This window comes from Mustela lutreola, chromosome 3 (assembly GCF_030435805.1).
Source record: "Mustela lutreola isolate mMusLut2 chromosome 3, mMusLut2.pri, whole genome shotgun sequence".
In the NCBI taxonomy this organism is placed as follows: Eukaryota; Metazoa; Chordata; class Mammalia; order Carnivora; family Mustelidae; genus Mustela; species Mustela lutreola.
The window spans coordinates 79,423,048-79,435,715 of NC_081292.1; the positions used below are offsets into that span (position 1 = coordinate 79,423,048).

General features: G+C 35.6%; 1 protein-coding gene across 1 annotated transcript in view; it reads left to right on the forward strand.

The window, feature by feature from the left end:
• The window catches only part of OPRK1 (opioid receptor kappa 1), a 28,282-nt gene extending 18,732 nt beyond the window's left edge, over positions 1-9,550 (forward strand). The window contains exon 4 of the mRNA XM_059166455.1: positions 8,652-9,550. Within this exon, the coding sequence (XP_059022438.1) occupies positions 8,652-9,184 (533 nt within the window). The 3' untranslated portion in view covers positions 9,185-9,550. The remainder of the gene's footprint in view (positions 1-8,651) is intronic.
• The last annotated feature ends 3,118 nt before the right edge of the window (positions 9,551-12,668 follow it).

Here is a 12,668-nt window from a genome sequence, read left to right on the forward strand (position 1 = left end):
GTGTACTATTTATTTTGGGAATTCATAGTCTGTATATTACCACTACTATAATTACTAAGTTATGGTAATGACTACAAACAGAAACAGAATTATTCTTAACAAAAAGAATAGACACAAGGCAAGCTTTAGTTTAGATATTAGAGCTAAATCCATAATTATGACAGCCTTGAGACATTGGAACATGTGCTAGAGAAAGCTACAGCCTTTTAATATTACTATAAAGAGAAAAGAAACTTTAGAAAACCACTTTATGAACATAGACGAGCAAAAAGTAGTGCATATTTCATGTGAACAACTCAGTGAGTTAGAGATAAATATACACCATCACCCCATCAAGACCACAGACATGTCACCTCCTAAAGTTTCTTTCTGCCTTGTTTATTATTTTTCTTATGTGATAAGAAAATTTAGCATAAGAGCTATCCTCTTAGCAAATGTTGAGTATGATGTACAATATCATTAGCTATAAAATCTATCTGCATAGTAGATCTACAGAACTTTTTTAAAAAAGATTTTACTTATTTGTTTGACAGAGAGAGAGAGAGATTACAAGTAGATAGAGAGGCAGGCGAGGGCGGGGGAAGCAGACTCCCTGCTGAGCAGAGAGCCCGATGGGAGACTCGATCCCAGGACCCTGCTGAAGGCAGAGGCTTAACCCACTGAGCCACCCAGGGGCCCCTCTATAGAACTTTTTTACTTGCTTAACGGTAACCTTTGGCCATTGCCTCCCATCCCTCCTGCCCCAAGGTCCTGGAGACCACAGTTCTACTCCTGCTTCTATGAAATTCCACATATAAGGGAGATCATATAGTTTTTGTCTTTCTGTGTCTGGCTTATTTCATTTAGCATAATATTCACCATATCTATCCATGTGGCCACAAATGGCAGGATTTCTTTCATTTTAATAACTGAATAATATTCCATTGTGTATGTGTATATACACATCATATACCACATTTTCTTTATCCATTCATCCATTGGTGCACAGCCCCCCCCCCCCCAATATCTTGGCAATTGTAAATAATGCTGAAGTGAACATGGGAGTACAGATATCTTTGAGATATTGATTTCATTTCCTTTGGACATATACCAAGTGGAACTACTGGATTATATGATAGCTCTATTTTCAACTTTTTTTTTTTTTTTTAAGATTTTATTTATTTATTTATTTATTTATTTTTTATTTTATTTTTTTTTAATTTTTTATTTTTTATAAACATATATTTTTTATATACTGTGAAGTGTGTAAACCCGGTGATTCACAGACCTGGGGATAAAAATATATGTATATTTTCAACTTTTTGAGGAACCTCCATACTGTTTGCCAGAGTGGCCGTACCAGTTTGCGTTCCCACCAGTGGAGCTTCCCTTTTCTCCATATCCCTGCCGACACTTACCTTTTTTTAGATATTTGACAATAGCCACAGTAAGAAGTATGAAGTGATATCTCATTGTGATTTTATTGGCACTTCTCTGATGATTGGTGATGTTTGAGCACCTTTTTATACTCCTGTTGGCAGTTTGTAAGTCTTCTTTGGAGAAATGTCTATTTAGGTTCTTTGCCTATTTTATTTTATTTTATTTTATTTTATTTTATTTTTTTTTTAATAATAGTGTATTTTTTTTTTAAAGATTTTATTTATTTATTTGACAGAGAGAGATCACAAATAGGCAGAGAGGCAGGCAGAGAGAGAGGAGGAAGCAGGCTCCCTGCTGAGCAGAGAGCCCGATGCGGGACTCAATCCCAGGACCCTGAGATCATGACCTGAGCCGAAGGCAGCGGCTTAACCCACTGAGCCACCCAGGCGCCCTCTTTGCCCATTTTAAATCAGGTTATTTGCTTTCCTGCTATTGAGTTGTATGATTTCCTTGTATATTTTATTTATTTATTTATTTTTTAAGATTTTATTTATTTATTTGACAGACAGAGATGACAAGTAGGCAGAGAGGCAGGCAGAGAGAGGAAGAAGCAGGCTCCCTGCTGAGCAGAGAGCCAGACATGAGGCTCGATCCCAGAACCCTGGGATCATGACCTGAGCTGAAGGCAGAGGCTTTAACCCACTGAGCTACCCAGGTGCCCCATGATTTCCTTATATATTTTAGATATTAACCCCTTATCAGATATATGATGTGCAAATATTTTCTTCCATTTTGTAGGTTGCCTTTTCATTTTGTTGTTTCCTTTGCTATGCAGGAGGGGTTTTTTGTTTGTTTGTTTTGGGTTTTTGGTTTTTGTTTTTAGTTTGAATTAGTTTGATGTAATCTCACTTGTTTATTTTTGGTTCATTTCTTGTACTTTTGGTGTCATTAAAAAAAAAATAAACATTGCCAAGACCAGTATCAAGAAGCTTTTCCTTTATGTTATCTTCTAGAAGTTTTGTGGTTTTATTTACATTGTCTTTAATCCATTTTGAGTTGATTTTTATGTATGGTGTAAGATAAATGTCCGTTCTTTTCATTCTTTTACATGTGGATATCCCATTTTCCCAGCACCATTTATTGAAGAGCCTATCCTTTCCCCATTCTATTTGTGGCATCCTTATTGAAGATTACTTAATTGTATATGTGTGGGTTTATTTCTGGGCTCTCTATTCTCCATTCCATTGGAATATGTGTCTGTTTTCATTGCCAGCACCAGACTGTTTTGATTATTATAGCTTTGTAATATATAATTCGAAATCAGGAATTGTGATTTCTAGCTTTGTTCTTGCTCAAGATTCCTTTGACAATTCAGCATCTTTTGTGGTTCCATATGAGTTTGAGGATTATTTTTTCATTTTGTTTTGTTTTGTTTTGAGAGAGAAAGAATGACTGAGTGCAGTGTGGGGAGAAGCAGAGGGAGAGGGAGAGAGAATCTTACCCAGGTCCATGCTCAGCCTTACACATGGGGTTCAATCTCACAATGTTGAGATCATGACTTGAGTCTAAGTCAAGAATTGTACACTTAACTGACTGAGCAACACAGGTGCCCCTGAGGATTATTTTATTCTGTTGCCTTGAAAAGTGCTTTTGGGTTTTGATAGAGGTTGTACTGAATTTTTAGATTGTTTTGTGTGTATAGAGATTTTAATAATGTTAATTCTTTTGATCCATGAACATAGGATATCTTTCCATTTATTTGTATCTTCTTAAATTTCTTTCATCAATGTTTTATAGTTGTCAGTATACAGATATATTAGGTTTATTTGCAGATTAACATAAATGTCATTATTTTATTTCTTTTTAAGATAGTTTATTGTTAGTGTATAGAAATGCAACCAGTGAACCACGAGAGACTATGGACTCTGAAAAACAATCTGAAGGGTTTGAAGTGGTGGGGGGCGGGGTGGCAGGTTGGGGTACCAGGTGGTGGGTATTATAGAGGGCACGGATTGCATGGAGCACTGGGTGTGGTGCAAAAAATAATGAATACTGTTATGCTGAAAATAAAAAATAAATTAAAAAAAAGAAATGCAACCAGTTTTTGTTGATTTTGAATTCTGCAACTTTACTGAATTAGTTTTTTCTAATATTGTTTTAATGGAGCCTTTGGGGTTTTCTATGTGTAAGATTGTGTCAACTCCAAACAAATTTTATATTTTTCTTTCTGATTTGGATGCCTTTTATTTATTTTCTTGCCTAAGTGCTATGGCTAGGATTTCCAGTACTATGTTGAATAAAAGTGGTGAGAATGAGCATCTTTGCTTTGTTCCTGAGCTTAAAGGAAAAGCTTTCAATCTTTCACCATTGAGTAGGATGTAGCTATGGGCTTGTCATATATGGCCTTATTATTTTGAGGTACATTTCTTCTATACTTACTATGTTGAGATATTTAATCATGAATAAATGTTGAACTTTTGTCAAATATTTTTCTGCATCTATTGTGATGATCTTTTTATTTTTAATTTTTTTTTTAAAGATTTTATTTATTTGACAGACAGAGATCACAAGCAGGCAGTAGGCAGGCAGAGAGAGGAGGAAGCATGCTCCCTGCTGAGCAGAGAGCCCAATGCGGGGCTCGATCCCAGGGCCCTGAGATTATGATCTGAGCCAAAGGCAGAGGCTTAACCCACTTAATCACCCTGGCACCCCGATCTTTTGATTTTTAATTTTTCATTCTATTAATGTGGTGTATCACATTGTTTGACTTGTATATGTTAAGCCATACTTGCCTTCCAGGGATAAATCCCACTTGATTATAATATATGATTCTTTTCTTGTGCTGTTGAATTTGGTTTGCTAGTGTTTTGTAGGACTTTTGCATCATGTACATCAGAGATATCGTGGTGTCCTTGTCTGGTTTTGGTATCAAGTTAATGCTAGCCTTATAAAATGAGTTTGGCAGTATACTTTCTTCTTCAACTTTTGAAAAAGTTTGAAATGTATTGGTATCCTTTTTAAATGCTTGATAGAACTCACAAGTGAAACCATCTGGCACTTGGTTTTCCTTTGTTGGGAGGTTTTTGATGTGGTCTCAATCTATTTGTTATTGGTCTGTCAGATTTTCTGTTTCTTTATGATTCAGTTTTGTAGGTTGTATGTTTCTGGGATTTACCCATTTTTTTCTAGGTTATGCAATTTGTTGACATGTAATTGTTTATAGTAGTCTTTTATGATCCTTTGTATTTCTGTGTTATCTCTTGTAATGTCTTTTCTTTGATGTAGTCTTCTCTCCTTTTTTCCTGGTCTAAGGGTTTGACTTTTTTTATCTTCAAAAAAACCGTTTTTTTTTTTTTCCTACTGTTTTCTGGTCTCTATTTCATTTATTTCTGCTCTTTTCTTTATTTCCTTCCTTCTACTAACTTTGGGCTTTATTCATTCTTCTTTTTCTAGTTCCTTAATATGTAAAGCTATGTTATTTATTTCTTAATGTAGGTGGTTATCACTATAAACTTCCTTCTAAGAACAACTTTTACTATATCCCATAGTTTTAGTATATTGTATTTCTATTTATTCATCTCAAGCATTTTAAAATTTTTCATTGATTTCTTCTTTGACCCTTAGTTGTTCAGGAGTGTATAATTTAATTTCTACAGATTTGTGAATTTTCCAATTTTCTTCCTATTTAATGTCTATTTTCATGTGGTCAGAAAAGATACTTGATATGATTTCAGTCTTCTTAAACTTATTAAGGCTTGACTTATGGCATAATGTATGTTCTATACTGGAGAATATTTCATGTGCACTTAAGAATAATGTGTATTCTGTTTCTTGTTAATGGAATGTTTTGTATATGTTTGTGAAGTCCATTTTATTTTTTAATCTATTATTTATTTTTTAAATGATTTTATTTATTCGTTTCTTTATTTACTTATTTATTTTGGTGGGGGGGGGGCAGAAGGAGAGGGAAAGGGAGGAGAAAAGAATCTTATGCAGACTCCACGGTGAGCCCCACCCAGAGCTCAATTTTATGACCCCTGTAATTGTGACCTGAGCCAAAACCAAAAGACAGACACATTATCAACTGAGCCATCCAGGCCTCGCCCACCACCCCATTTAATTTATAGTGTTGCTCAAGTCTGCTGTTTCCTAATTGATTTTATATCTAAATGATCTATCTATTGTTGAAAGTGGGATATAGGAGTGCCCTATTCTGGGTGTTATATGTAAACAATTACTTTTGGAGCACTACATCAAAAACTAATGATGTATTTTATGGTGACTAACATAACACAATAAAAAAATAGTGCCCTATTATTGCTATCTCTGTCTCCTTTTGGTTCTGTTAATATATGCTTCATATATCTAGCTACTCCAATGTTGGATGCATATATACTTACAATTGTTGCATCCTTTTGATAACTTAGTTCTTTTATCATCGTATAGTGACTTTGATCCCTCTTATGACAGATTCTAAGTTGAAGCCAGTTTTGTCTGATGTATGAATAACTACTTCTGGGGGTGCCTGGGTGGCTTACTGGGTTAAGCCTCTGCTTTCAACTCAGGTCATGGTCTCCTGGTCTCATGGTCTCAGGGTCCTGGGATTGAGCCCCGCATCGGGCTCTCTGCTCAGCAGGGTGTCTGCTTCCCCCTATCTCTCTGCCTGCCTCTCTGCCTACTTGTGATCTGTCTGTCAAATAAATAAATAAAATCTTAAAAAAAAAAAAAAGAATAGATACTTCTGCTCTCTTTTGGTTTCCATTTGTATGGAATATCTTTTTCTATCCTTCAGTTTCAACCTATGTGTGTCATTAAAGCAAAAGATACATTTTTTTTTTTCCTGAAAGAGAATATTTAATAAAAAGTGGTGCATGTGGGCTTAAATTTCCTTGATGATTGCCTCAGTATTCTCCTTTATCTTTGTTGGTATAAGCTTAGTTTCACTGACATTTCTGGAGGATATTTCTAACTCTATCACTGAATGTTTTCCAAAGCCTTATAAAAGTAGTGGTCGTTGATTATTTCACCCATTTACCAAATATTTATTGAGCTCCTACAACATGCAGGACAATTTCTTCAAGAGGAAGCTGATTAAACATCAGCTCTTAGGTTGCCTTACTTATCTCAGCAGATTGCTCTTCCATAATAACTACTGTAATCAGTCCCCATTTTCAAAGGTTTCCCTGTGGTATTCATTTATTCACTTATTTAACAATTTGTACTCCTTAAGCACCTTATGTTCTTAGTTGAAGATTTGTATTCCTTAAGCATCCTATGTTCTTTCTACCCTATGTGGCAAGGGTTATATATTGAGGACAGCAGGCTGGTTATCCACCCTAAGGTAGTATGCATTCTGGATGGAGAGAAAAATACCAGGAAAGGTAACATATTATTACAGAAGAGATTCTTTCTAGCCTCTGTCATTTTATAATGATTAAAAAATAATTTGATTATAATATATAGAGAGAATATAAGTTGCAAGGGACAGAACTATTCAAATGGATCAGACTCTGTATAAATGTCTCTTATGTGACATTTAAACTGAAGCCAACCTCAAGAAAGAGACAATGTTGGTATACACAAAAGCTAAGCATGGAAAGGACAAAACAAAACTAAACATGTTCCCTACTTCAAGGAGACTAGTTTCAATAGGCAAGTCAAATCCCCTCTGGTCTATTTTTAAAATTCAGATTTTTGCAAAGTACACCTGTCAAAAGTTGCTTAATAAATACTTTTTTAATAATAGTGATGGTTTTTTAAAAAATGACTTTAACTAAAAAAAAAAAATGACTTTAACTATTAGTATTCCCATGAACACTAAAAGCACAAATTTTAAAAGATGCTTGTTTGTTTCTAATAGTCTTCATAGTAATAATACTTAAACAATGATTTTTTTCCAGAGAATCAAAAATTACAGGTTATTCTGGAAGTTTGCATTTACTAATGAAAGGTTTTATCTGATTTAGTTGATAAAAGATAAATTTCTGAGATAGTCATCTTAATTGGGCAAAATGATTATATTCTTTGTATTGTAAGTATGTCTAATTGAAATTTTAAGATGGTACATTTTGTTTTTACTTAGAGATATTTGATTAAGATCACGTTAAAATGTTTTAGAAAATACAAATAGAGATGTTTCACTACTTAAAAGTATTCTTGTTCTATTTTTGAAGTAATTTTTCTCAATGTCAGAAGAATATATCATTATAAAAATTTTTATCTTATTGCCCATGATTACTTTATCAGTAAGGAAGGATCAGATCACGACAAAGAATTTTCCCTGCTCTGTGCTCAATGATTTCTCAGAGGGAAGAGGAAAAAAATGTGGGCTGGCTCATTCTTGAGGAAGAAGGGAGCCCCCGAGGGGGTGAGCAGGCCCCCCAAGAAAGTATCCAAAAAGTGCTTATTCCTGGATCTCTGTTTTTTCTGGTCTCTGCTCTTTCCACTATGAAGGGCACTCTGAAGAAATACTATCCAGCAAAGAGAAGCAGAGCAAATAACACAATTTTCCAATTGATCAAATAAAATATTTGTTTTATCTGCTACATAGTGTTGATAAAAATGAAAAATATGTCTCACTTATGAATTTCCTTCATGATGGTGTTAATGAAGATTATTTTCTTCCCCCCTTTTCTCCCTTTCCTTGTTGTTTTTTTTCTTTTTTCTTCCTCCTCCTCTTCCTTCCCCCATGTTTCAACAACCCCTTAATCAATTGATTCCTTTAAGTCACAATTCCTGCATCATATTTAGATACAATTTGTATAAATTTTTACTGGCCCACATAATGTTTTTTTGTAAATCACTCGATGTTTTCAGACAGGTTGGCTTTTGCTAAATTGAATGGCTATATTTGAAACATTTACTCCCTTATTACAAACAGATACTAGCTTTTATTGTCACAGCCTTAGATCTGGGAGAATTAATGATTGGAATAGCAAGTAAGGGCTTATGCTATAAATTACCAGTTTAGTTCTTCTGAAAGTCATTCACATAAAGCTGGTTTCCACAACTACATAATTCCTATCACTAGCTAGTAATATGTATTTCATAGCATTGCATATGTTAACAATAAATGGTGACTTTCTGGCTTCATTGATCAAAGCATGGATAGGATGGTTAATATACATAGCATTCATTCCTAATTTGTGATCTGCATTAGGTAATATCATCTCACCATAATTGGATCTTGGTACCCAGACATATTAAAACTCACTTTTAGAATGCTTTGCAGCCACAGTAATAAGAAAAGATTTTCTTTTTGTGCTTCTGTTTGTTTTGTTCACCTTGTCCAGATGTGGATGTCATTGAGTGCTCCTTGCAGTTCCCAGATGATGATTACTCCTGGTGGGACCTCTTCATGAAGATCTGTGTCTTCGTCTTTGCCTTTGTGATCCCTGTCATCATCATCATCATCTGCTACACCCTGATGATCCTGCGCTTGAAGAGCGTCCGACTCCTTTCTGGCTCCAGAGAGAAAGATCGCAACCTCCGTCGGATCACCAGGCTGGTTCTGGTGGTGGTGGCGGTCTTTATCATCTGTTGGACCCCCATTCACATTTTCATCCTTGTGGAGGCTCTGGGGAATGCTTCTCACAGCACGGCTGCCCTTTCCAGCTATTATTTCTGCATTGCCTTAGGTTATACTAACAGCAGCCTGAACCCCATTCTCTATGCCTTTCTTGATGAAAACTTCAAGCGGTGTTTCAGAGACTTCTGCTTTCCAATTAAGATGAGGATGGAGCGACAAAGCACTAGTAGAGTCAGAAATACAGTTCAGGATCCTACTTATATGAGGGATGTTGATGGAATAAATAAACCAGTATGACTAGTCGTGGAGATGTCTTCTTACAGTTCTTCAGGAAGAGAAGAGTTTAATGATCTCGGGTTAACTCAGATTAGTACTGAAGTCTGAGATGGAAAGGTAGAATTTTTAATAAACTTTTAGAAATCTCATGGTCTGAAGTTGTAAGATGCAGGCTGGGTTAGCCACTCAGGTCTGTGGAAGTATCAAAGCTGTAGGGATTTGAGGAAGCAAATTCAGCCCCTTTATAAGGCAAGGAAGCAAGACTGACTCTCAGTTCCCTTGATGAACAAAGAAATAAGTCTTTTTCTTCTGGTTACCTAGATTTAGTCCAGGACCCATCTGCCTTGGCCTTTCTGTGCAGTGTGGTTCCAAAAGCTCTGTTTAGAAAAAAGGTTTCAGAGCTTAGTGGATGACCTATCCAGATGCTTTACATTGACAACAACAACCTGAAAAAAAAACGAGAATCATTTCCAGGACATGTGCCTAGCTCACTTTATGCTATGTGGACACACATTTCATGTGGCTGTGTAGTGATGACTCTGGCTTAAGTATGACTTGGACCCACACCTGAGGTGTCTGATGTATATGTATAATAAGAAATTATCTTGATATTTATGAAATTATTTAAACATGCAAAAGGTGATTTCCAACATAGTTTAATTTCTTAAAAGGCATGGTTCGTTTCGCAGCATGCTATTCAGATAAATAATTTCATGATAAAGCATGTCCTGATGTCAAGAAATACAAAGTGGTTTAAATACCACTGAAGTATATATATTGCATCTGTAATTAATAGTATACATGCTAATATGGGCTGGGCTTGCCCGCCAGTCAGGCACTTTCCTGAGGACACACTCACAATATCCCCTGAGTTATTAACAAATGATGTGGAGACATTTTGTGGCAACAGGAGCTTCACTCTGGGAATTGGTCAGACGCCATCTTTGTCTGACTCCGTCTTTTTCAGACCCTTGAGCACCATGTAGGCAATTCAGTTGTGCTTATAACTCATGTGTTAAACAACCAAAAAATATTTTACTCATTCCCAGGTTGTTGACTTGACAGAATCCAATTTATATGCAACATCTCTTCATGAATATATAGCCTTACCAAACGTTCTTTATCTGTGGAGGGAGGGCATTTTGCTCATGTTAATCTTGGGCTAGGATTTTGTGGTTTTTGGCAGGAAGTAGAAATATTTCTAATTGCGGGCTGAACAAGGAAATTATGTCACCTGTGGTGCTTGGCCATACCTTGCACTGTGTTCTTTGAAGAGCATACTAGCTGAGGATAATGCTATGAGAGCACATTTAGGATAATTTTGCTAAAACTTCCAGATGATATATTAATTCCCTCATCTTTCCTCTGAAAGTTATGATTTCAAAGGTAATGGCTTTTTCTGTAATTTGCCTGGGGAGAAAAAAGGGATAATTTAGAAATAACCCCTGTCTCTTCTCTTCCTTAATCTTATATGTTATTAGGGCAGCACCTCCTGGAATTTAATGGGAAAATCAAATTTATGGTCCTACATACTTATAGACATTATTACATCTATAATTTCTGTTCACTGTGTACTTTCTGTCTTGTATATATACTCCTTTTGGAAGCAAACCTTGCACTGAAGGCTTTATATGTGGCTATTGATGATACTTGTCTATATCCCAGATTTTCATGGCATCTGACAGATGACTTAAGGCCAAAAGGCAAAGTTCTTCCAAATGAACCCACAGTGCTCTTTGAACATTTCTTAAATTTCACTGATTTTCTTTCATGTCCTTGTATTCTTACAACTAAATGTAGATAGGGATAGCTTAAATATTTGTTGGCATTTACCCCATGGTTAAAAATCTTGGCTACCATATAGAAGGGATATTTATGCAGAGAGCAATTTCAGGAACAAGCCCTACTGATGGGAGAAATATACAAATCTGTTATGGAACAGTAAGACGCAGGGGATTTTCTTGAAGGATTCTTACACAGTGCAAAAATATACATTCATAGAATAAAATTATAGTAATTATAGTAATGGTTTCTCTTTCGCTTAGCACCCCTCGTGCCCTTATGGCATCTGTTGCCATTATTAGAGTCTGAACTTTAACCAGATTATCCTGCATGTCTTTATATCTAAGTTTGCAGCCCATGGAGAGAGAAAAGTAGCTCTGAGTGCCCATGAGAAATGTTCTAAGTTCTCTATTATTGTGGGGCACCGATTTCCCCAAACTTGAAGGAGAAAGGCTTTGTCATTTTAGGGCACCATTTTAAAGAATGAAAAAGTGAGTCATCCATGTTAAAGAAAATACCATTTACACAAAAATATTCATTTGTCAAAAGTGTGTATGTGGGCATGCGTGTGCAAGTGAGTGTAAATGTCTGTGTGTGTGCTCATGTGATCATGTGAGCATACATACATGAAAGTGTCAATATTGTCTTTCTGTGTGTGCATGGTGGGTGTGCATGGCTGCATGTGTGGATATATGCATGTGATTGTGTAAGTATGCACATGTGTGTGTACATGTTTGTGCATGTGAGTATTCATGAGTATATGTGTTTTTGTGTATGTGATTTTGTGTGCATGCATGTGTGTGAGTGCGTGTGTATATATGTGATTGTGTGTTCACATGCATGCATGTGTATGTGAGATAATGTATGTTTATGTTCCATGTTTTGATATTCCTGCTTTCTCATCACAACAAGGAGGATACATACAGACCAGAACTGTGTGTATCAAACCTCAAGATCAACTCTACCTAAATTCCATCTTCCTACCCTGGTGACTTCTGGAAGATAAGATCTATTGAGGGGTCATAAAAAGATACGGAGAAATGAAACAACCATGCAGGAGGCAGCAATGAGGATGAAAACCCATAATTCTAGCTGGGGGAGACTGGCATTAATGTCTCAGAAATACTCCTAAGAATCTAAAAGCATCCCCTATGCAGAGAGCTTAAGTCAAACCTCGAAGCATAATGCTACAAAAGAACACAGTTTGGAAAGTTAATTTTTAAAAAATCAAGGAATATTCACATAAATCTTAAGAAAGTAGTTTCATTCTATGATGTGTTGCTGAGAAATACAGGTTCTTAAATCTGTAGAACCACTATTGGATAATTTATAGAAGTTTTATCTAGTATTGGGACATAATAAGATGAATATCTAGAATACACTTCATTGGTATTCCTTACTAGTTCGCTCTAAAATTAGACTTTTTTAAGGACAGAACTATGACAATGTTATATGTCCATCCAATGGGATTTATTTTTTAAACAAGAACTGTTTCAAAGTTTCAGCATAAATATGAAAATCCCATCCCAAAAGGGCATAAACCTGTTTGCTTTGAGGCAGTTTTCTTTCCTGAAACAAAAGTATAATCACATATTCTTTATTGTATATATTTATATCTTGTAATTTTGGAAGGTGATAATTACACATTGTATATAAGATTGTGTGTCTTGCAATAAAATAAAAATTGTGCCTGCTCAAAACACAAGTTGATTACTGTGGTAAA